Source organism: Xiphophorus maculatus, chromosome 1 (assembly GCF_002775205.1).
Source record: "Xiphophorus maculatus strain JP 163 A chromosome 1, X_maculatus-5.0-male, whole genome shotgun sequence".
In the NCBI taxonomy this organism is placed as follows: Eukaryota; Metazoa; Chordata; class Actinopteri; order Cyprinodontiformes; family Poeciliidae; genus Xiphophorus; species Xiphophorus maculatus.
Window position 1 is genome coordinate 24,674,426 of NC_036443.1, and position 24,490 is coordinate 24,698,915.

Consider the following 24,490-nt stretch of genomic DNA (forward strand, 5'->3'; position numbering starts at 1 on the left):
TTTTTCAGCCATATTGTCCAGCGCTTGTTAAAATAATCTAGGTTGACTGTTTTATTTATTACCTGAATGAGGCTGAGACTCTGGACATCAGCTCCATTGATCTTGACAACAGCGTCCCCTGGCTGCAGGGAGTTGCACTGCTTTCTGTCAAAGACTCTCTCCACCACAGTCAACCTGCCTCCAGAACCACCAGCCATCAGACTGAACCCGAGGCCCCTGTCTCCTTCGGCTTGCGCCAAGGCCACTGGAACAAGTTCCCCTCCGGTGAATCCCCAAAACCCACTGCCCACACTCATCGCGCCAGGAGAGGAAACGCTGCTGGGGCTGGCGGTGGGGCTGGTGTTGCCATGGAAACCATTGACGCCGTGGTGGAGGGGGCTTTCTCTGGTGAGCGGTGGTCTGAGATGGGAGGTCTGTGGTCTGAAAAGGTGGGAGTAAGCGCTGCGGGGCCCGCCAGAGGAAGACGACGGCCTCCGCGATGACTCGGGGAGCGGCAGCCTGGTCCCCGGCACGGTGCAGGTGGATAAGTCGCTTTCGGATGACTTCGACGTTCCATAACGTAAATGATGCTGCGGTGTCGTAAGGGAGTTATTGTTGTGATTTCGTATCATTGACGCCCTGAGGAGAAAGAGAAGGAGGCAAAGTCAACACTGAATTACACTTTACTTAAAAAACACACGTAAAGTCAAAAAATCAGGTAGTACAAAATCAGGTAGTACAACTCAAAAAATAACTGTTCATGTAACTTACAATAAACTAGTTTGATTGAGTCCTTGACCTTCCTCTTTCTCCAAATTCTTTTTAAGGTTTTATTGGCTCTAGTGGCCTTTATTTGAGAGAGGACAGACAGGAAAGTGCGTAATGAGAGAATGAGGAAGACATGCAGCAAGCAAAGGTCATCAGTCTGGGATTCGAACCTGTGACTAAGACCTCCATGTGTGGGTTGTGCTTTACCCCTGCGCCACTGCAGCAACCCTCTCTCCCACTTCACAGAATTATTAACTACATGAGATGAATTCACTCTCGGCATCGGTCATCACTGACGTTTGCAGGTGTCACTTCTGTGTCAGTTTTACAGGAATACCAGAAACACAAAACAAAGGTTCCGGCTTTGGAGTTTTGCATGTAGGAAAAATGCAATTAACTGAATAATGGGCCAAAAAACAAACAAACAAATAAAAATAAAAAAAAAAACACATGAAGTTAGTTGAATATAGCCTAGCTTAAAAAAACATCAAGTTAGCTTAATGTAGCCTAGCTTAAAAAAATATCAAGTTAGCTGAATGTAGCCTCGCTTAAAACAACATCAAGTTAGTTGAATGTAGCCTAGCTTAAAAAAACATCAAGTTAGTTGAATGTAGCCTAGCTTAAAAAAACATCAAGTTAGTTGAATGTAGCCTGGCTAAAGATAAAATTATACATAAATGTTCTGGTTTTCTGCGCTCCTGTTCATGGTAACACCGAGATTATCTCTTTATTATGAGTCAGATTAGATAAATTACTGCCTCCAGAATATAAAAAAACTCAAGTAAAGCATTTGTACTTGGATGCACTTGTACTTGGATCTCTGCGTCTGAAAAGGTTAAGTTCGGGTTCTTACCTGTGTGAACCAACCGCAGAAACAACCTCGCTGTCACTCTGGCTGGCTAGCGTCGGGTCCAGCAACTGCAGCCTGGCTAAGCTCCTGTGTGACCGCGGTGGCCGAACTGGGGAGAACGGCGCAGCGTTGCTCACACTGGAGCGTCTGTACGGCGGAGGCAGTCTGGATGCGTAAGATGTGGCATTTCCATTGGCATCTAGGGTCACGCCGTGCTCCACGTAGCCTCTGTCGCTGTGGTAGCCGTTAAAGAGCTGGCTCTGTGGTGAAGGTGTTGAAAGGCGAGGTACCTGGTGAAGAGGTTGTGGTTGGGTAGTGGTAGGCGTGACATGGTGGTCCTCAGCGTCCAGTAACCTTGGTGACGGCTGCTTGGGGCGACCGTCCGGGTTGTAGAGCATTGGATATCCCCTTCTCACCTCTATGTCTATGCTGTGGCCAACAGGCACTGATTTGAGCATCTCTACCGCCTCTTTGTGAGACATTCCCAACACACAAGCATCATTGATGTACACGAGTATGTCCGCTGATGAAGTCAAAACAAAAACACACAGATTAATATGCAACAGGCATCATCATTTTTCTGATTTTATGTAATATTTTGGGGAAATTTTGAAATGTCATTGTTACCCTATCTTCTAATGGGTTAATGTGTAATGCATATACCAGCATGTCCTTTACAGAGTTGGGTAGAGGGCCCAAAGATTACACTCAAGTAAGAGTAGCACTACTTCAACATATTTTCACTTCAGTAAAAGTAAAAAATTAGCCATCCACTTGAGTAAAAATGTGTTTTGTATAAAGGCTACTCAAGTACTGCGTAAGTGATCAAAATATTAATCATTTAAGATTTAAAAACTACATAATCAGACAGAACAATATGAAAAATTATGTGGAAAGTTGGTATTTTGAGGACCCAAAAGAAAATTATTCAAATTAATAACATAATTACAATATAACATCAGGCAAATGAAAGTATTTTCAAAATTAATTTCTTTGAATAAAATACTTATGAAACTAACAAAAAATGCAGGTGTGTGTCTGGTGAGTAAGACACACACTTGTGTGTCATTTTACTTAAGAGTAGCAATACTTTATGATCAAATTACTCAAGTAAAAGTTATAAGTATAGGATAGTAAAAATACTCCTAATAGTAATTATTTTTTCATAAAGTTACTGAAGTAAATGTAACTAGTTACTATCCAACTCTGGTCTTTTGTAGGTAAAAGAGTAAACAAATAAAATTGTGAAAAGAACTTAATTGTCTATGTCGCAAATATATCCTAAAATAGCATGAACTTATTCATGGTTAACCTAGGAAGACAACTAATAGTAGCCTAACAGTCACGTCTTAAATTCTTTAGTTTTGACCAGAACCACTGGTGTCTTCAAGACTTTCATCAGACATTCAGTTTATTTCAAAGGAACTAAAATGCTGAAAGGTGAGCGCTGTCTGAGAAGATAAACGGTACAATAACATCTCCAAGCAGTTTCAAGTTTCCATGACAATCATCTGCAAATTGCTGAAAAGTTTCAGGTTCACGGTAATGGGCGGCACTCTCCGAGGACATGAATATAAGAGGAAATGCTACGCCCATTTACCTGAGAACTAATGGGACGGTAAAACTAGGACCAAGGAAACCATCCAGAACCATTTAGGCTGAACTTCCGGGTCGAGGTGCTTTACTTTCTGACAGCAGGATCCTTCGCATTTTGAAAATTTCTGACATAAAATCAAACTAAATGTTGCCAGATGCAGATTTCCGCTGTTGGATATCATGCCTGCATTAAGGATCTCATCTGTTTGTCCAAACTGTCGTCTTGTGTACAGCTCTATGTTGTTTTTCAAGTGAATCAATAATCAATAGCCAAGTCTGATTTGTGCCCAACATTGAACATGCAAAGTGCAGAGACATTTGTCCGCGTCTCTGTGTTCGCTTATAAAATTCATCTGTGAGCTTGCGGACTAATCCGAAAAAGTAATCTGCCTAAACCAGCCTATTTAACAGATATGCACTAGATCAGCCTGTGCTCTGGCCTCCTGGAGCGGTAATAGCTGCCTCTGGGAGAATTTGCGTGACAGTCTGTAAACAGGATGTGCGCCACTGTATTTGCAAGTGTTATGATAGCAAGATTATGGATTACAAGCCGCCAGGATTAAAAGGTTTTATCTACACTTTCTCTTGTATGAAAAAATAAAGATGTGGAGCTGCAGGTGAGGAAAAGATGTATAAACACTTTAATTACAGCCTGATATATATAAACTGAAAATACGTTTGATTAAATGTATAATAATTCCAATAAATCCAGAACCGCACAGCATTCTGGGGGATGTAGGCAGAAGGAAAACTTTAGCCGCTCAACGTCAGCTAAACAAGGTTTTTGGAATCAACTCACTCACTCGTGCTCTGGTTACCTAGCAACTCACTCATTCTGTGGTTACCTAGCAACGATCTCTTGAGGAGCTTGTGCAGCAGCAGTTTAAGGTTTTAGTATTGTGCCTCATAACTGCTTAAGAATAAGAAAGAACGGCGTGGAGTTGAAGAAAAAAAAGACTATAACATCTCAAAAGCAATTTGTGGATAAAACAGGTAGTTTTTCAGATATTTCAACACATCATAATTATTGATATCGACTGATATGAAACCCTAAAATCGTGATACGTTTTTCCTGCCCTACTGTTACTTCAAATACACCAAAACATTTCCATGACTTAAGTAATAATAGCTAGTCTGCAGATATGCCAATTCAATAGCTTTCACAAAACAAATATTTGTCAAATACCGCAAGTTCATGCTGACAACACCCTTCAGTGTGTATGATGTTACAGACTAAAAAAACCTCTCAAAGTTAGCCATGTTCAAATTCACTGAGGAGTTATTAAAAAAAAGCCAGAGAATTAAAGAAAATTGTATTTTCTATGACAGGTTGACGGCCTATACAAAGTCTAAGTCTACAGTTTGTATGGGCTGTAAAAGAGTGAGAGATCAAGATTTTCGCAGATGCCAGGAAAACAATGTATTGCAAAGATGATTTGTTTTTTTTCTTTTTTGGCTCTATGGCTTTCTGTAACTGAACATGCTGGGATTCAAATTGCTGGTAGCTTTTTGTAGATCTCAGTAGTAAACAGGTCAAAATTTTCTACAAATACAAGCAAAAATCTCTTTTACAGTGATTGAAAAAAATTCAATTTGGAACCCAGAACTAAATAGATAAGATTATTTTCATTTCTAAAGATTTTACCTGTCTTTAGAGTGGAGGGGCCACTTGCCGTCACACTGTAGACCTGGAGAAACTCTCTTGGCCGGCTGCCTCCTACTATGTTGAAACCAAACCCTCTGGAGCCCTTGATCAAGTGTGCATGGACAGGGAAACCCCTGAGATCCTCAGGCAGGTCCGTGAACCCTGATGATCAACAAAGTAAAGAAAAAAACACAAAAAAAGAGGCAGAAGATTGATTAATGAGAGAAGCACACCAGACAGGAGACAAAAAAAAGTGGAAACAGTCCAAGGTTTTTCATACACAACTAAATGCTTGGAAGTGGCGGGTTTGAGTAGGGAGGAAAAAAGGAGTTTAACAGTACGAACCAATCGCCAGATGGCTTTTAACGAAATGCTACACAACCCAAAGCATATGGTGGAGAGATTGCTTTAAAAGCAGAATCCATTACTGACTGTCTGCTAAGTTAAATTTGGCAACATAATCCATTTGCTTTACCAAGCTCTGCAGAGTCATGTAGGTCATTTTTTAATTTATTTTTAAATGTTACATCACATCAGAAAAATCTGCGAAATGTGTTTTAGATTGAGCGTATTCCCCTAGTTCATCTTGTTGTCTTTATCTAGACATGTGTGATATTACAGCAACAGATAATAAAAATCATCAAAATCCCTTTAACACGCAGATAAAAATGAATGCAACATTGCCTTCTGCTGGTAAAGAAAGGGCATTACACCTGACTGAGCAGATGGAACCACAGCAATGCATTTGAATCTGTTCCTTTTTTTAATGTTGCTGTGATCACAGACAGACATCATGAATGACGTTTTTATTTGAAACGGGTAGATTACATGGATGCCAGTCACATGTTCTCCCCGTGTTGACCCTGCCAGCCTGTGCAGCAGGTCTGGCCGCTCTCCAGCAGCTCAGAGCTTTAGGCGTTAATCACTTACATGCCACTGTTCGGCCAAAAGCTCATTCTATCTCATTTGACTCTAACAAGCCTGCTGTGTCTGCGGCTTCCGTGCATGACAAATTTGTGGCCTCATTTAGCATGTTCAACTGTTAAATATGTTGATCATGTGCTGATAATTGCATGGTGAGAGAGAAGGGGCAGGAAAGGAAAACAAAGAAGAAACAAAGACGCTCACATTCATTTTTGTAGTTGGTCTCTCTGCTTGAGGGACGAGGGCCCAGCCAGCTGGTCCTCCTCGGGCTGCGCCTTGGGTAGAAAAACGGGCAGAAGAAGAGCCACCAATTTTAGTCAAATTATGATACTGAATAAATGACAAAAATAGTTTTTACCTGGCAAAAATGCACAATGAATTTCAATTAATATGAGTTACAACAATATTTCATTTGTAACTGGGATCAATAAAGTATTTTTGAATTTAAGTCAAAGACAAGGAAGGGCTGGACAATATGGCTGAAAAACGTACCACGATATAAATGTTTCATATCGATTGATATTGATAATTATTGATGAGTTTTTTTGGTTTTAAACACTTGAAATATTGCCAAGCTACTGATGTGATCTTTCCTGTTTTATCCACAGTTTTCTCTCCACAATTGATTTTTTTAAGGTGTTATGAGGAGAGAAAGTGGAGGAACTTTAAACTCCACAGGTTGTTGCTAGGTTACCAAAGAGTGAGTGGGTTGCTAGGTAACCAACGAATGAGTGAGTTAGTTGATGCCAATCTCTATTAGTTATTGGGCAAGAGGAGAAACTTTCATCCAACCGCACTCACAAAAGCACAAATACTCAAATATATGAACTGGTAGGAAACTTGGGGTTAAAGGCTGTGTACTGAAAAAAGCTCAAAAAATTGGTAATAAAGAAAATAACACCCGAAAGACACACATGCAAGAATACGAGTTTCTTGTCACAAAAATACACTGCTCAAAAAAATAAAGGGAACACTTAAACAGGTGTTTCACACTTAAAGTGTTCCCTTTATTTTTTTGAGCAGTATACATCTGTCCATTTATGCAAATTACATTTTGTATTTTAGAGCTTTCACTGCAAAATGCAAAATCTTACCAAGTATTTTTGGTCTAGTTTGTAGTGCAAACATCTTTGTACTGTTGTAATAAAACAAAAATTAACTTGCAAGTAACTTTTCAGCAAGACAGACTTTATTATAAGTAAATAATTACTTAATATTCATGAAAATATACTAGTTCTACTGGCATACTATTTGACTGATAATATGGGAAACTTGTTGCATTGATGATAATTATAATCTGGTACCAGTCCACCATGTGGGGAGGACAACAGAACCCATTTTCACCAGAATCAACAAACAGGTCGTTCAGTTTGCACCACAACTATCCCACTCAAAACTTTAGCATCCAGAGATATCAGCTAGCAAAATTACAATATAATTATTGTTATTTTTCATTATGTTACTGACTACATTTCATTCCGTGGAACTACAGTGAATCATACTCCAGCTATTTATGGAAAAAATAATAATAATTTCCTTCCTAGACCCCTAAACTTCATTTTAGATAATGTTTTACCTTTTATTTTTACATTCCTAATACATCTGTGTTATGATTTTATAATAAATAATTGAAATCATGTGTTTCCATTCTACATTACTGCTGCTAAACCAAAACAAAACAAAACTACTTTGATTCAAGACGATAATCAAAGACAACAACACTACCTCTAGCTAACAGCTGGCTAAAATGCTAATGGGGGGAAAAAAACATCTAAATACTAACTACTTGAACTTACTTGGTTTTAAGAATTTCTGAGAGAAAAAAAGACACTAATATGCAGCCACTCCCTTTTCCTTCGTGATTCACCCAAGGCTCCATTGGATCAGCCAAATGGTCCATGGTTATCAACCCGGCTGGATGCACAGGGCACCAGAAGAGAGGAAGGATGCTGTGTTTCTAATGACCAGGAAGACAACAGGATGTGTGCAGGGGTGTGTGTGAAAGTGGTTTTATATCCTGGTAGGAACAAACTTACAGAGGACTTGCTATAAATTTGGAAAACAAATTTCATTTATAACAAATTTGAAGAGATGGAAGGTGTGATGGTTAATATGTGATTATTCTGGTTCAAGGTTAGGATTAAGCATTCAAGTTTGATGGTAAATGATTGAAATAAGGGAAGCGTGATAAGAAAGCAGCCTCAGTGTGTTTTAAAAACAAATGGGTGGCAATTCATGTATATAATATATTTAAAAATACACAAGACTTTATTTAAAAAAACTGTGATGTAACATTCCTGCATGGCATGCTAAATACTGTGTTCACTACTGGAGGGCATGTTAATTCAGTGTTTTTCACATCGTTCCATTATTAATCATGTTATGTTAGCATTGCATTATCATCTCTGTGTTGAGAAATTTAAGGGGGATTTTCATAGTCCAACATTTTCAGTATTTTAGATGTGAAATCTATGATTACATACTCTAGTTTTATTAGTTCTTATATATTTGTGTTATTTGACTCAATAATAGTTGTTTACATTTGGGTTTCTTAGCTAATCTATTGTTCACCGTCTTAGTCCCCTTCCTTGAAAAAAAAAAAAATCCCCAGAATTCACTTATTCATGATGGAGGACAAAATAATGACTTAGGTTTGATGAACTTATCATGCAAAAATGTTACTTGTGAGTTTAGCCAAAAAGACTTGAGCTCTTTTCAAACACCTGTTGTACCTAAAAGTCCATTCCGCTGCGACATTATAATTCAGTTACAGTAAATTTAATTAAAATTTCATCTAAAACTAAAACTAGAATAAAACTAAATTGGGTTCTAATAAATAAAAAAAGGTGTCACTGATGACAAATTTACACAGTGTGAATTGTTAAAATTAAACTAAAATTTTGTTGTTTGGCAACAAACATTGTATGAGAGTTAGATCTAAAACAAAAAACTAATATGCCCTCATGTTTACTCTTAGGTAGAGAGGAAGACCTGTGATGCTGTGGGCCTGTTTCTCTTCCAAAATCTGAACTTTTCAGAGGCCTAAGCATCATAACATCTTTAAAGTGCCATAACATTTGATGTTAAAACCTTTTGGAATGTCTTTATTAATTTCAAATTGGTCTTTAAGCAGGAAGAAATGGATAATAAAATGAAAAATTAGCCTTCTTCAGTTTTAATCTATATCCTTCAGACCCAAATCCAATAAAATACCTGTAGAGAAAAGCGCATGAGGAACAACAATCAGGAGAAATTCAGAAAAGACTTAAAAGATTTTTATGTATGCTTCACCTTGGAACAGCAAAACATCTTCTAGGTTTTAATGTTACAAAAACACAATGATAGTCATTTAATTGCACCTGTCCACCTCATGTCTCTCAATATGTAAATTATCTGCTACACTGCAAAAACACAAAATCTTAGCAAGTATTTTCGGTCAAGTTTCTTGACCGAAAATACAAGTTTCTCTTAGTGCACTTGAAATAGACAAATGTAATTTTTAAGCAAGATATAGGAGCTTGTTTTAAGTCGATAAAACAATATTGATGAAAAAGTAGTAGTAGTTCCACTGGCAGATTATTTCACTTTTCCCATGTTAAAAGTGGAAGTAGTAATTTTTTAGGTAAAATAAATAAATATTGTTTAGACTTTTCCTTTGCCAGGTTGTTTGGTGAAGACTTACCCGATGTAAAGTGAATCTCCAGGGTCACTGAACGCCTGCTCCCAGTGATCGGGCATCATGCCTCTGATTCTGGCACCTCTTCTGCTGCCGATGATCCCATTCTCTACGCCATGACCCTCGCCTCCACTGCTGGATGCCCGGGGCCGACTGGGGGACCGGTGGCCAATAGGAATGCTTACTCCTGCAGAGCCACCTGTAATGATAATGATAAAAGTTAAAACACAAACATTTACATATCCAACAAAAAAAAAAACAAAGTTTCTCTGTAAGCAAAATGTATTGACGTTTGTTCTGACAACTCATGGAGAGTCAGCATCTCTGCCACTTCTGTCCGCCCACTGAGGAGTAAGACTGTGTGGCCATGCATGTCACACAACAAGCAGAATGAAAATCAGCATTTTTTCCCCCCTTAACTGTCCTTGTAGCTGTCCTTCAGCTTTCAGCTCCAACATAGATCGGCGAGATCTCAGACACTGGGGCCACCCAGAGTCCTGCTGCACATGACAAGTACCGCCGAGCAATCCACCCACAAAGTTACACTTGAAAAGATGACTCAGCAGAGGTCAGAGTGTTGGACGACTCTCTTTTCAGACTCCTTCCTGCATTCACCCCCACTGGTCCCGACTGCCAGCCGAACCCACCTGACTGTTTGGAACGCTATCTTTCTTTGTAATTATCTGGACGTCTGCCTGCCTGCATTTTTCTCCACCCACTCCAACTCCCTCTCTCCTTCTCCTTCTGCAGCAGTCTGGCTTAATGCCTCAAACCTCCCCTCCCTCCCAGCCAAAACCACCTCCCTGTGATGCTGCTTCTTTTGTTTACTTCACCCTATGTGCTCTTCTTGACTCATAATTAGGCCTGTCACCACAACAAATTTTGTCGGAAGATATATTGTCCCAGAAGTTATTGTGATAAACAATAATATTGTTGTTTTGAGACCATTTTTAAGAAATATAACGGCAATTAGTGGTGCACAGATTGAAGTTTTCTGGCCAATTACAGATCTTTAAGAAACATGACCTTCCGATTTTTTTGTCTGACATATTGCCAATTGTCAAGAAAATCACTGAGTTGGCAACAGTGGGGTGACTACTGTTACCTGCAAACATGCAGACATGACCTGGTATTTGGGTCAGTCAAACATCTCTCTGTCATGGTGCTTAGGTGTAGTGACCGTTTGCAACTACAGTACATCACTTAATTATTGGAGGAGCCATAATGGAAGTGAGGGATCGAGAGTATTGAACAGAGCAACTAAAATTGTTCTCCAAAGTTGTTTTTGTCAATTTATTAATGGCTTCAATTTGTTCCAGTCCAGCTAATTTGTCTGTGAACGCAACACACCCGGTTGGGGCTCATAGATGGCGGCATTTACAAAAGTTTTAAATCGCTAGCTGAGAAACCGACCCATACCTCCTCCCTCCTGACGTGTTGATCAAATTACCAACTATTCCTGAATTCACACCACATGATTTTTGTCACTATGTCATAAACACCGTTTCCCCTCGATCACCGGATCAGACTTAAAAACGTACAAAAGACGAGATGCTAACCAATTTTTTCCATGCATGCTAGGCTACATGACGGTGAGGCATTATCTCCAATGGTTACCAACGGCTACCTTCTCCATAATGTGATATTTGACATCTTTTCTAATCATACTTACTTATAAAGTATATGAACGTTAATCTTCTGACCTCGTATAAAGTGTCCGCTGCAAATCTGCGATTACACCGAGGGTTGACAGCCATTGTGATGGACAGCTGCTTCCCATTACGATTAAAGGCTCCTATCCATCGCCACCGTATCTTTCCTCATTAAAAGTTATAAAATAAAATGACGAGTTTGGTTTGCATCCTTGTCTGTTTGTGCAACCGACCGCGCAGCACCCTGTGACGATTTTTAAAGTGAAATCACCTAAATAAAAGCGATATTAGAAATGTTACAGGAAAGTCTGTTTTTATAAGTTATTCTTCCTGAATTGACACTTAGCAACTACGTCACCTAATTATTCGAGGCGCCATGACGGACATCGAAAGTGAGGGACGGGAGACTTAAGCAGTGCGACTGAAGTTGTTTTCCCAAGTTGTTTTTAATAGACAGTACATATTAAATCAATATAATGAAGTTAATGACTTAAAACAAGCTTATTTCAAGTCTAATAAGATATTTGCACAAGAAACTAGACTAAAATACTCTGTAAAATTTTGTGTTTTTTGCAGTATAGGAACTACAGGACTGCTTTATCCTGGTATTTACTGAGTCATTAGTAGCAGTCCATGAATTATTTAAACCATGCTTTTACTTTCTTTGTGTTTTAAAAGCAAGATTTTCACGCCCAGTGAAATTTTTCTGTACTGACTGTTTGTTCCTAAAGTGATAAAACTGGATCCGTTTCAACACTTATGATTAATCAGCTTCTGATTCTGTCACAAATGAAAAATAACTAAAAGCTCTTTGGATGACAAAAACTCAATATATTTGAATTTATTTCTTGGCAAGGTGAATGTAATAAATTTCAGTAAGTCTAGCTTCTGACCATAATTTCACTATTTTTTATGGTTTGGCTCCCAGTTTTTATTCTAGCCTATCTGCTTAGTCGTTGTTTGTTTTAGGGATCCTAAGACAAAACGACCTTCCTTTGGAGGTGATCCAACAATCAATGAGGCCACAGCTCCACCGAGACTTTTCAGCATACTAATTGTGCTAATGATTGATTAATTTGGGGATCAGAGACTCGAGCTATAGATAGGGGAACACTGGATACTGTGCAGAGCTTTGCAACAAACAATATCTTCTGTACTCATATATTTTTGAGCTCTGAACAATAAAATGCGACTTATCAAGTTGTGCAAAGTGAAGAATTGATCAGCCTCTGTATTCTTTACAGTAGTACTTATGGCATAATTTAGCTTTGCAACACTTGCCTAAGTCGTCCTCGCTGTTTCTGCCTTCGTCTGCAGCCTTTTCCAGGTTGCTGAGGGATTTGCTGCGTGTGCGGAAGTTTCTGAGCAGGTTACGGTGTTCCTGGTAGCTGATGGGGGGACTCTCTGGACCTATGTGAACAGGACGAGGTGTGCCGTAGTAATTCCCTGTAATAAACAAGGGCAGGACAAGAAAACCTCGCTTTAAAACAAGCACATGAATCTGTTGTAAAAATATATATTTCGGGGCTGATATACATCCTGTTGGGACAAAACTTCTCAAATCAACTATTGTTGCAAATGAAAGCTGGTTAAGAAACAAGAAACTGGCGTAACATAATGGTTTGAATCCACAACACTTTGTATTCTTAAGCAATTATACACACTTACAGAATACAGCGTGTACGTATGTTACAAGATTTTATTTTAACAATATTACAGATGATTCCTAAATGTGTTTATTTATTCTTTGAATTGATTTTGTTTAGGAAGGTAGTTGTTTCTCCAGACATTTTTATCGGTGTTTTACATTCTGTTGAGCTGCTCTTGGCAGTTGGTGGTTACCATAGCAACCGACAGCTCCTCCCCCTTTTTTCTGTTGCTTTGTGTTTTCTTTACAAGTATTATATTTTAACAGATGTTTTAGACAAGTTTAATCACATACAGTGTTTCCTGAGAAATTTTGCCACATTTTGTATATGTTTTTAATCGTTATTAATGTTATACATTTTAGCTGTGTTTAATTTTACGACTGTTAACTGCTACTAACTGCTGCTAACTACCTTTTAAACCAGTGGTCCCCAAACTACGGCCCGCGGGCCAGATGCGGCCCGCCTCCACATTTGGTCCGGCCCTCTGAACAATACCAGAGTATTTTCATATATGTGCATTTTTATTTGATAAGTTGGACTTTTGCAATAAAATAAATGTTCCTTAGTAATGAACTTTATTTATTATTAACTACTAGTTAGTAACTATTTTATACATGCATATAATTGACTCTAACCCTTTTTTTTATGTGGAGAACCCAGTGTTATTTGGTTATTATTTATTTCATAAATAGTGTTATTTCCTGACTTTTGTTCTCTGAAGAATCCAGAAAAGGTTATTTGATTGTGCTTTCTGAAAAACAATACATTTTTATGTTTAGCACTCTTACAATCATCACACTTTTTCTGTTACAAACTGACCCCGGCCCCCCATCAGAGAAGGGACAAGTTATGTGGCCCTCACAGGAGAAAGTTTGGGGACCCCTGTTTTAAACGGTTGTTACTTCCTACTAACTCATTGGGAACAATTGCTCTGTAGTTTGTTTAGGGGTTTTTTAAAACTATATTTTATTTAATGCAAAGTGGCAAAAGCTGTTGGACTGAGGTTAACCACCAACTTAATTTCTTCTTTTGTTGGGCATGTTTTAATTTTTGGTACAAAGTTAAGTTTCCGTTGTCAGTTGTGTGATAGTTTTTACACGCGTGAATATATTTCCTGTAATAAAAATATATATTCATTGCTATTTATTTTAAAAATGAGATTAGTTACGTGGATTAATAATGAAAATTTATGTTAAATACCACTATACAATCACAATTAGCTGCCACTTTTTCTGCTGCTGTCTGTAACTGTGAGGCAGAAGCTGCTGGACTGATTTTTTGATTTCCTCTTTTGTTTGAATAAATGCAGAAAACTTGAGTGTGTCTGTCGTGAAATCAACCTGCTGGAGCTGAGACGAACATAGAAGTGTTACACGTACATTATGTATCCCCTGGGATGGTACACTGTTTTTGTTATAGCCATCTGCTCCCGCCTCTAAAAACAAAATGGCATTATCCGTACCACCCCCACATCCCTCCCATTTGGCTCATAGGGATACAAATGGGTTGAGGGGAAATATTAGATTAGCGAGCTAAACAGCAAGGTCACCAGCCGTCACCATTTACTGCAGCTTCTGGAGGCTACAGCGCGGCTGATACTGCTGACACTGATAGCAATGTGCATGTCAATGTCAGATGTGAGACAGGTGAGGATGACATTTATTGGTCCCATTAAACTCATAAATTATGGATAGTAATGTATGGAGGTTTTTTAATCAGAGGCAGGGCTCTGACCCTCACAGGAGAACCGAAATATGAGCTGAGCAGCACCTGATGTCAGAAATATATGCCGACCAATGGATTTTGAGTAGCTGGCAATTGCTGACTCAGTGAATCTCATTTGTTATAGTGTTTATTTGGTCATTTTATACAGATAATCAATCAACAACATTTGATATATAGAGAAATAGGGTTATTTGGGTTAATTAAAATTTTTAAAATATGATTATGGTATTTAATAGATGCTAAGTATCAAATTTACCTTATTCACTGCAAAAACACAAAATATGACCAAGTATTTTTGATCTAGTTTCTAGTGCAAACATCTTCATAAAATTTAAATAAAGCAAAACTAACTTACAAGTAACTTTTCAGCAAGATATAGGACCTTGTTTTAAGCCAATAATGCCTTAATATTGATGAAAAAGTGCTTGTTCTACTGGCAGATAAATTAACTTACAACATGGGAAAAATGTCTTGTTATAAGTTAAATCTGCCAATAGAGCAAGCATTTTTAATCAATATTAAGGAATTATTTACTTAAAATAAGCCTCTATATCTTGCTAAAACTTCTAAGTTAGTTTTGTCTTATTTCAAGTTTTCTATGATTTACACTAGAAACTAGACAAAAATACTAGGATACTTGGTAATACTTTTGCAGTACATTTTTGCCTACAAAACTCGGTAATATTTTGTATTTGCAGTGTAATACAACAGGAAATCAAGCAAATTTGATAAAGAAGAAATCTAATCTGCAAAATAAATATCTTCCACTTGTGTTAAATTACATTTTGGCTAACTGTTGCTCCATTTTTTTAAATGTGGTTTCAACAAAATAACATTTTCCTTGGATCTGAATCCCTATAATCTTTAAATGTTGTTGCAATAAAGAAAATGTCAGATTTTTTTACCCTAACCTTTGAATTTCCCACTCTCGAGCAGCGCTCCGGACTCTTCCAAGGAGAAAAACTCCTCAATGGAGACAAAGTTGTAGTCTACCCCTGAGATTTCCCCGTCTCTGGGTTGCCTGGTCGTACCTGTGATAAAGGAGACAATGTCAAACATTAGAGCGATGAGGCTACATATAAAATCGGCTGTGGCATGGATGATGTATCAGTTAATCAAACCCCTCTCCTCCAATCAAAGGTCATCAATCTGAGCTTAGCGTTCAGACAAACTGCAGATCAGCAAAATATAAATAATCAAGTTTTGACAAATGATGCAAAAATGTAAAAATTACACTAAGTTAAGCCAAAATGGCATTATTTAAAGTCAGTTTTTTTATTTGTTTTCAACAGAGCAGCCATTGTTAAACCAAACTTTGCCCTTTTGTGTAATAATAGCAAGCATTTACCAAGGCCTCCTTATAATGAACAGATCAATACGAAGTGGATCAAATATTAATGAGACGCTGGGAAAGTCTTAAAGTGTTTCTATCACCGTTGCAAAGATGGAGCACTTAGATGATCAACGATCTGTCATCATAATTAATTCACATTGACCTTGGCCTGGAAGAAAGCGGCGAGGGTGAGGCATCATGCACAACATAGCATCTTTTCTTCACTGCTTCACTTCAACACTGTAAATCTCCACGCAGCTGTATGCAAGCACAGGCATGCAGTGTGAAATATATAATATTTTTATGTTTCCCATTAAGCTACTGGAGTAGTTTTAATTTGCAAATTGGAGATGGAGAGCAACCATCGTGACCTTGAAACACATCCTGCCTTTCCTTCAGACTGAATCGCTCCAAAGTAAAGACAAATCTCCGTCCTTCCACGGGAGGACCACATGTGACGTCTGTCTGTGTGTGTGTGTGTGTGTGTGTGTGTGTGTGTGTGCCCAGCAGGATGAAGTCACACCCGGCTACCCTATAAAACCTGTGATTAATGCACTGCTGTCCTGGGAGCAGCTCTCGCAGCCACAATGACACATGCAGGACTGCACTGAGCATGCAACCCACACACAAACACGCACACACTTAAGACGGGAAACAGTTTTCACACACTGCAGCTAGCTCTCACAGGTAGGAGACTCCAAACTCTGGACAGCTCCTCCACCACTCTGTCCTGTTCCCTCTGCAGCACAAAGTGTGTTTACTTTGCAATCAGCTCTGGCTGTTTGCCCTCTGGGCTTCTGCCAGCGGTTAGCCCAGCACTCGCAGTCCGTTTCTCGCCAAAACCTCCACAAGCCCAAGTTAAATTTATCCAGCGCTTTGATATTAGGATGCTTCCTGCCGCAAACATTTCCACAGATTTTCACATTACAGGATTTTATTTTAAATATCAGGGTGATTGATGTTCAGGTCAAAAGCACAAACAGAACCTCATCAATATTCTTTGATACAGAAGCACACTGTGGCTGTTGGTTGAATGTAGGGATGCACCTATTTCCTTAACTTTGGAAGATCGGTGAAGCCAATCTTATCCACCGATCTTATCTAGCTTGGCAAATGTCTAAGAATCAACCACTGTCCTCTTTTGCTGTCTGGTGAGAAATGTTTGACTTTCTGCATGTTTACAATTAACAATAGTGACCCACTATTGACTGTTGTGAACTCAACCTTCTAGCTATATGAAGCAACATTTCAGACAAAAAAAAATTGGTATTGGCCAAAATCGGAATCGGCAGGTTAAGCTTTTTAAAAGATCGGTAATCGGTGATCAGCCAGAAAACTGCAATCGGTGCACTGCTAGCTGAAAGGTAACACTAGCACTTCCTAGCATAATATTTTTACTTACACTGATTGTCGAGTGAGAACTTGGTAATTATAAGCTCAGATAACTTAGATATTTAATTGGAAAATTAACTGCAAAGCACTGATGAGTCACTATTTTCATTTACTATTTTTGTGAAATATTAATGAAATTTCCTTACCTACCTGGAAAACAAACTTAGAAATTACCATCTACTTAGCAACCCAGAACACCTGGAACCAACATCTAGTTTTATACTTATAGCAACCCTGAACAGGAATCAAACATGGAGAACCAACCAACATTCATACTTTTTAGTTTATTACTTTTTCTTTAGGTTTTATTGTTTTGTTTGTATTTCTTTCTAATTCATGTACAGCACTTTGAACTGCCTTGTTGCTGAAAATGTGCTATATAAATAAAGTTAAATAAAGTATAGGCCCAGAAAAGTGCACTTAAGGCTAGCACTAGGTTATCTGGGCTTATACTTGCCAAGTTCCCGCTCTGCAATCGGTTTAGGTAAAAATATCGATTCATTCATGCTTTGCAGTTCATTTTTCTATATCAATCCATAAGAGCCTTTAAACTGAATCGATCACCAGATCACACTGGAACCGGAAGACATTTTGAATATCCAAAATAAATGAACAAAACAGCAGAGACAACAAATGAAATGAATTATGAAGTCTCTGTAAACAAAACGGTCCTTCAAAAAAAGGTCTAGTTGAGACCAAAACACTTGATTAAAGACGTTTGTCATCCGGTTTTTGGTAGAAAAACGATAAATCATGCATCTCATTTCAATTTATCATGCAAATAATTAATTTATTGTTTATTGCGACAGGTCCAGTGGTAGTTTTGCTTTATTTCCCATGTAATCAAACATTACACTATAAAAACAAGACCAAAAATAATATTTTGTTCTGCAGTGCAAAGTGCATTCCTGCTCATGTTTTCTCATGTAATTCCTGCACCTCCTATTTCTAAACATATATTTACCCCTCTAATTATGTGCAACTCAAATTTAACCCAAAAAAATAACTGAAACTGCAAGTCTTTGTGTCTAATTAAAAATCTGATAACAAACTTGTGTGTAATTATTCTCCTTCCCTCAGGACACACAGTATCTCTCCAGCTGATATGGTGCGAGGCAGGGAATCATTATCCATGCACCCTCATTGGAGTTATATATATAAATATATATATAACATGTCAGTGGGGAGACAGAATGGATTATTGACATCTTCATCTTCCTCGCCTGTCCCTGTAGGCGCCACACACTCTGATCCCTTGCAACACGGGTGAGGAACGGATTGAAGAGGAAATTACAAAGAACTGCCTACGACTGTCTGCCAGGATCAACCGCACACAAAAAGCAAAAACAACCAACCCTGTTCTGACTAAAAGGTCACAGACGGACCGGCGGACACGCTGCAGGGAGAACATTAGGATAAGTTGAATGATGATGTTTCTTATCTCTGAGTCAGACGATTAGAAACGTCTTTCATGGAGGAGATGAAGGCGCAGCCAGCCTTCAAACCGCGACTTTGGCTCTGAATCATCCAAGGGCACATCTGCAAAATTCCAACTGCGATTATGAAAGAATGGATGGGAAAGTAAAACAAAGGGGTAACGAAGCCGAAACCCGTAAAACAAAAAAACTCCATGAATGAAGAGAGAAAAGAGGTTTATAGTTTACTCTGAATTTCATCGAAGTCGAGGCACAACCCAATATTCTCACTGTGTAACAATATCCCACTTATTTGATCGTTAATTTTCAAAATAGGTTTCATTTTTTTCCATTTAATCAGAAAAACGTCAATGATTCAAACTGCTGCTGAAATATTTTACATTTTACAGGAATGATGTTATCCAAACGTTTCATTCAAAAAAAGAACTGAGAATATTCCTATTCTTAAGATCTTCTGGAATTTTAAATGAGTTTTTATTGTTAATGCTTTTATTGTCTTTTGTAGCACTTTGAAATTTACATTTAAAGTCTCATTGTGCAAAGTAAAGGATCTTTTTTAACATTATAGTCCTCAGAGAGCTATTAAATTGTCGGAAATCAGTCAGTTTTATTTTAAACATCCAATTCTTTCCATCTCAATGAGTTTATAATTTAAAGAAGTAGATGGAATATTTTTTAAAACCTAATTCATGCTTTTCTGAGGAATTTTAGCAGATTTTTATACATTTATGTGCTGCTTGAATGTATCAAAAAATCTAATAATAAGAGCTCTGACTACTGCAACATATTTGCAAACACCTTGGTCTCAGTTCGGTTGAAGTGAAATTTGTTCGAATAAATATGTGAACGGACCGGAGACCATTCCAAAAGTCAGAAGTGGACAATAAAGCAGGGCATTCTGGGTAATTACAATCAAAACAAACCCGAGAGTACAGAACTACTGGGAGAAATGACTCGTAGTGTTTTACCAAAGACAAAGAGAAATCCTACAACAATCTGATGCTACTCCACTTTTGTCTACATTTTTTGAAGAAGAAAGTGTCTTCCTCAGAGGTTTTCATGTTGGTTCCTTCAGCAGTCCTTGGTGCAGCGCCACCACAGGCGAGGAGGGGAACAGGTTTCTCAAAAGGTTTGGTTCAGTTCAGTACAATGCAGTGTGAAAGCAAACTGTAGCAGCTGAAAATGCAACAGATGTTGCAACTTTGTTCCCCAATCGAACCAAGTCGTTTACAAATATGAGATTTTCCTCCTCAAAACCCTGTTAGGTTATGAACAGCAGATGCAAATGGAGTAAAAAATACCTGTTTCCAAAACATTTGTGCTGATCTTGTCTGAGAGTCTGGAAACAAAGTTGTAAGGTCAGATTTTAGGTCTCTAAAATAGTAAATTAGCCTCTTTATTGGCTCAGTAGCCCAGCCTGCAGCTTGATGCTTAACAGACGTGTAGAAAGACTTCATACTGGGATTACTGATACTAATATTGGAAACCAGTCCCTGCCTCCCAGTACCACACAGTCTGCCTCATCATTAGCACACAAGTCCATTAGAGCGACGTCACTTTGGCTCTGACCGACGTTAGCTTTTAATTTAATTCCTCTCTGTAGATTATTGATACTCCAGCATGCATTTGCTTAATTCTGTCGTTCATTTCCATTTTTACGAGCTGCCTTCCCAAATGAGCCTTTGTAACGTTATTTCTTGCTTCAGTGCCAACTTCAATATCGAACAATATCATCTCATCAAAAGATGCCTGAATTACTCTAAAACAAAACAGCAGCATGAAGCAAGATTTACAAAAAGAGGAAAAAAAATTGAAATAAGAAACATATGTGATCTGATGGTCTAAACACATTGCTAAGCACTTTTCAAAAAGTTTTCCAACACCAGACTTTAGAGATAAAAATAACATAAACTAGCTATAAAGACAGTTTTAACTGACTATTATATAACATGTATTACTGTTAATGTCTTACTATAGTATTCTACATAGCAAGGACAAAATAAACTAAAATATAACAAAATTTTATGTTTTGTAATATCTCACATGCACCCTACTGGTCTGAGAACAAAACACTAATTTAACAAAAAATCCTCCAATTATAACAATTTTGCTTAATGTATAAAATACAAGACAATTTTTATTTCAAATATACAGACAAATAAGTTATTAAGCCATAAATATTTATTGAAACAATCAGAACAAATCGTGAATCTATCTGCAATACCTCATTGAGTTACAGCAATATTTAATTTCCCTTTCGGATCAATAAAGTATTTCTGAATTTGAAACAACATAAAGGAAGTTACAAAAAATCTCTAAAAAAATATTCTTGTTAATTTTCTCGAATTTAGCAAGTAGAAATAATTTTAGTAATATATCTGACGTAAAACAAGAAAAGTTTAGTCTGATTTAACTTCAAGCAGTCAAAAAAATATACGCCTTTTTTTAGATATATGAAAATATCTATTTTTAACTGTAAATAACATTTTCCAAATTTAGGCTGTTAATCAAACATTATATTGCACTTTATTACAAAACTGTTCAGTTTGAATATGAATCATTTTCAAGGACTTTGTACAGAAATTAAGCACTTTCCAAATATTGAAAACACCTAATTGAATTTAAACTATTTTTAAGGCTGTTCCTTAGCATGACGTATATTTTAAAAACTCAAATTGTGCCAAATAAATAACTAGAAATGCAAGTCAAGAAAGAAAGCAGGAAAACGTACTTATGTTCCTGAAGGGGGCCACAATGAGCCACTGATGAAAACTCCTCAGCGTTTCGCTCCTGTTAAACACAGCCGCCTCATTCAGGGGGGAAAAGACAAACAATACGAGCAGGAAAGAAAAACAAAGAAACTTGTATGGTCTGAAATAAGAAGTGATGCTGCCTGAGCTGCGTGGGGATCAGGCTGCGCCGGTGTGAGCATGAGAACAACAGCATCTTACTGTGTCATCTTCAGGAGATCAGGGGATTACACACCCAGGGGGCCGAGCCTGCCTCGTTGTCACTCTTACTAAATTAAAACACCCAGAGATGGCAGGAAGTTCGTAAAGTTTCCCAACAATAAAGCAAGACGGATTAAACAACTCCTTTTTTTCTTTTTTAATCAATAATTAAAATCGGGGCACTGTTTCCTTAAATCCTCCTCTGGCTCGCCTTCATCTGATTTGCTCATTTTAATTATTAAAAAAAAAGAAAAAAAAGCAGAGAGCGGCAGAGTTAATTTGGATTGTGCCGTCCCTGAGCAGCCACTTGTAGATGCAAAGCGCGGTAATAAGATGAAAAACAGTTAAAATTGCAATTAAACTTCAATTTGAGAGATAAAGCGAGGCTCTCTCACGCCGTCTTGTGCGTTCTGGACCGCTCTTTGTTCTGTCAGAGGGTGAGTTGTGTGGCGTGGCGGCAGACTGTGCCATTTGACCTACTTCCTGGACTAAAGGAGAGATTAACAGCAACTCCACAGTACTACGACAAGGTTAAGACTACACACACACACACAAAGAGAGAACAGTGATGGGTGGTGTCCTCTGCATCACCGCTTGTAAAAAGCAAAATTTAAAAAACGCAAAACAAGGCAGAAAATTACATTAGGAAAAGCAAATTGCGATTCCAGACTCAGAATAGTCAGCTGTTATATCCTGCAGCCGTTCGCAGTGACGTCACCATGGAGGGGATTAAGATAGCAACAGATGTACAACTACTAGCTGCCTTTGGCTGCCACTCTGCATGCTTTTATTTATTATAATCAAAATGAAATTGCTTGTGCAGGATAAAAATAAATAAATAAAAAAAACTGGAAGAACCTGTTTCAGTCAACTACCCTCAGATTTAGCACCACCTGGTCAAACTGCCTGCACAACACAAAATAAACCGTGTTGTGGCAATACTGACTGCCCAAACTGGTTGACTTCTCCTTAAATTTTCATTAAATTTAATTGCAACTGACCATTTCATGTGCAAAGTTGAATTATTCAGTAAATCAAATCACCTAGCGGGAGCATGCTTCGACATGAGGAAGTGAGGAAAACAGTTCTGCATGCTTAAGTACTAATTAACACCAGGATATTCACGTGACAGCAGCAGGAGATACGTTGTCACAGAATTAATGAGGCCGGTAATGAAAACGAAGAGACACGCTTGGCTAAATTATGAACATAAGCCAGGTTGAAGTCGATTTAATATTAGCCTTAAACTGACATGAGCTGACAGATGACATCACATGAGAGGTGTAAATGCAAGCAGAGGAGACATAAAGGACACAAACCAGCAGCAGGCGGAGAAAGATCGGAGATTTACGAAAAAATTAGAGAGAGAGGGCGACTCACAGGGTACAGCTCGGAGGTAGAGGTTCTCTCTGATGACCTGCTGAAGCTGGCTGTCCACTGAGCCGGGTGTGAAGCACTTACTCAGATATAACCTGAGATCTTTGCACAATGTGGAGCCTGAGGGGAGGGCAAACAAAACACAAACAGCATAAAGAGGAGGAACCAGAATTAGAAGCTACAAATTAGCATAGTTTATTAAGTTGTTTCTTATACATTATTTTACTAAGTGCATAACTTTTAGGTATTTTATATTGTTTACTATGATGTAATTGTGAGTTGTTTATTGCCATAAGCAATCTTGAGCTGTAATGTGAATTTCCATGCATGGTGGGAAGCATCTATTTATCTATCTATCTAGTAAGGATGAACAATAAATCAATGGAATAGGAAAGAGTAGGATATACTTTATTGGTAGCTACTCCATCCGAAGTGTTAAATACTGGTAAATTCAAATGTAACCATACGCAATATAAAATTTATAAAAATATATACAGAAGTGTGATATTGTAAGTGATTTAAATACGACTAAATAATAATTAAATAGACCATAAATCTGATAGAATAGTCAATATATGGAATATTCACTGAATTTCGGTTGGCAGAATTAACTCTCTCACTCTTTGGTTACCTAGCAACTCACTCACTATGGTTGCCTAGCAACAATTTGTTGAGTAACTGGCACAACTGCAGTTTAAGGTTCTGCCATTTTCCCTCATAACTTTTAAAAATAAGCAACAACGGCGTGAAGTTGCTTAAAACTGTGGATAAAACAGGAAACGGTCTCGCCACCAGTTTGGCAGCATTTGAGATATTTAAAACAAAAAACCTAATCAATATTTATCAATATCGACCGAAATGAAACTCTTATATCACGATAGGTTTTTCAGCCATATCGTCCAGCCCTATTTATCTATCTATATATTAGGAGTGAGGTATGAGACATTGAGTGAAAAATATAAGGACAAATAAACAAAAATTTATACTTTGTCTTTCACAATCATTTTTCTGTTATCCTTATTTTGATACACCGATTTAATAAAAAAAAATACAGCATAAACACCAAATAAACGCAACAATTTTCAAACTAGCATGCTTATTGAGCACATTATAATTCTTAAGAAACTTGCTCTTATTTTTGGCCCATATTTTATTAGCTTATTTAATTGAGTCAAACTTCTTAATTTTTTTGTTGTTGCTGTGTTTGTAATCTTTGTAATGTTTTATCGAAACGGGTCTCTCTTGTAAGTCATATCTTGGATCTCAATGAGACAACCTGTATAAAAAAGGCCAAATAAAAATAAAAGTTATACTTTGAGGGTGGTAACTCGTCTATGCCAAGCTTGACTGTATCCAAATCATTTCTGCTACTAGGATGGATTTAAAAACAATGTTTTATGACCTAAACCCTGACACTAACACCTCACTGTGCATTTAACCTGACTGTGAACTGAGTATCCTTCATGTATAAAAATAGAGAAAACAGAGGTTAATGGAGACATAGGAAGGAGTCGGCGTGGATCAGCAGGACTCCGTT

At 37.8% G+C, this 24,490-nt stretch overlaps 1 protein-coding gene across 2 annotated transcripts in view; it reads right to left on the reverse strand.

Annotated features, from left to right (window-relative positions):
- LOC106700000 (membrane-associated guanylate kinase, WW and PDZ domain-containing protein 2-like) overlaps positions 1–24,490 on the reverse strand; it is a 68,056-nt gene that overhangs the window by 13,777 nt on the left and 29,789 nt on the right. For both annotated transcript variants that reach the window (XM_023335095.1, XM_023335145.1), the window contains exons 3-10: positions 22,957–23,073; positions 15,376–15,495; positions 12,372–12,536; positions 9,445–9,637; positions 5,967–6,037; positions 4,839–5,000; positions 1,601–2,120; positions 63–618 (exon numbers count right to left, since the gene is read on the reverse strand). In XM_023335095.1, the coding sequence (XP_023190863.1) occupies positions 63–618; positions 1,601–2,120; positions 4,839–5,000; positions 5,967–6,037; positions 9,445–9,637; positions 12,372–12,536; positions 15,376–15,495; positions 22,957–23,073 (1,904 nt within the window). The remainder of the gene's footprint in view (positions 1–62; positions 619–1,600; positions 2,121–4,838; positions 5,001–5,966; positions 6,038–9,444; positions 9,638–12,371; positions 12,537–15,375; positions 15,496–22,956; positions 23,074–24,490) is intronic.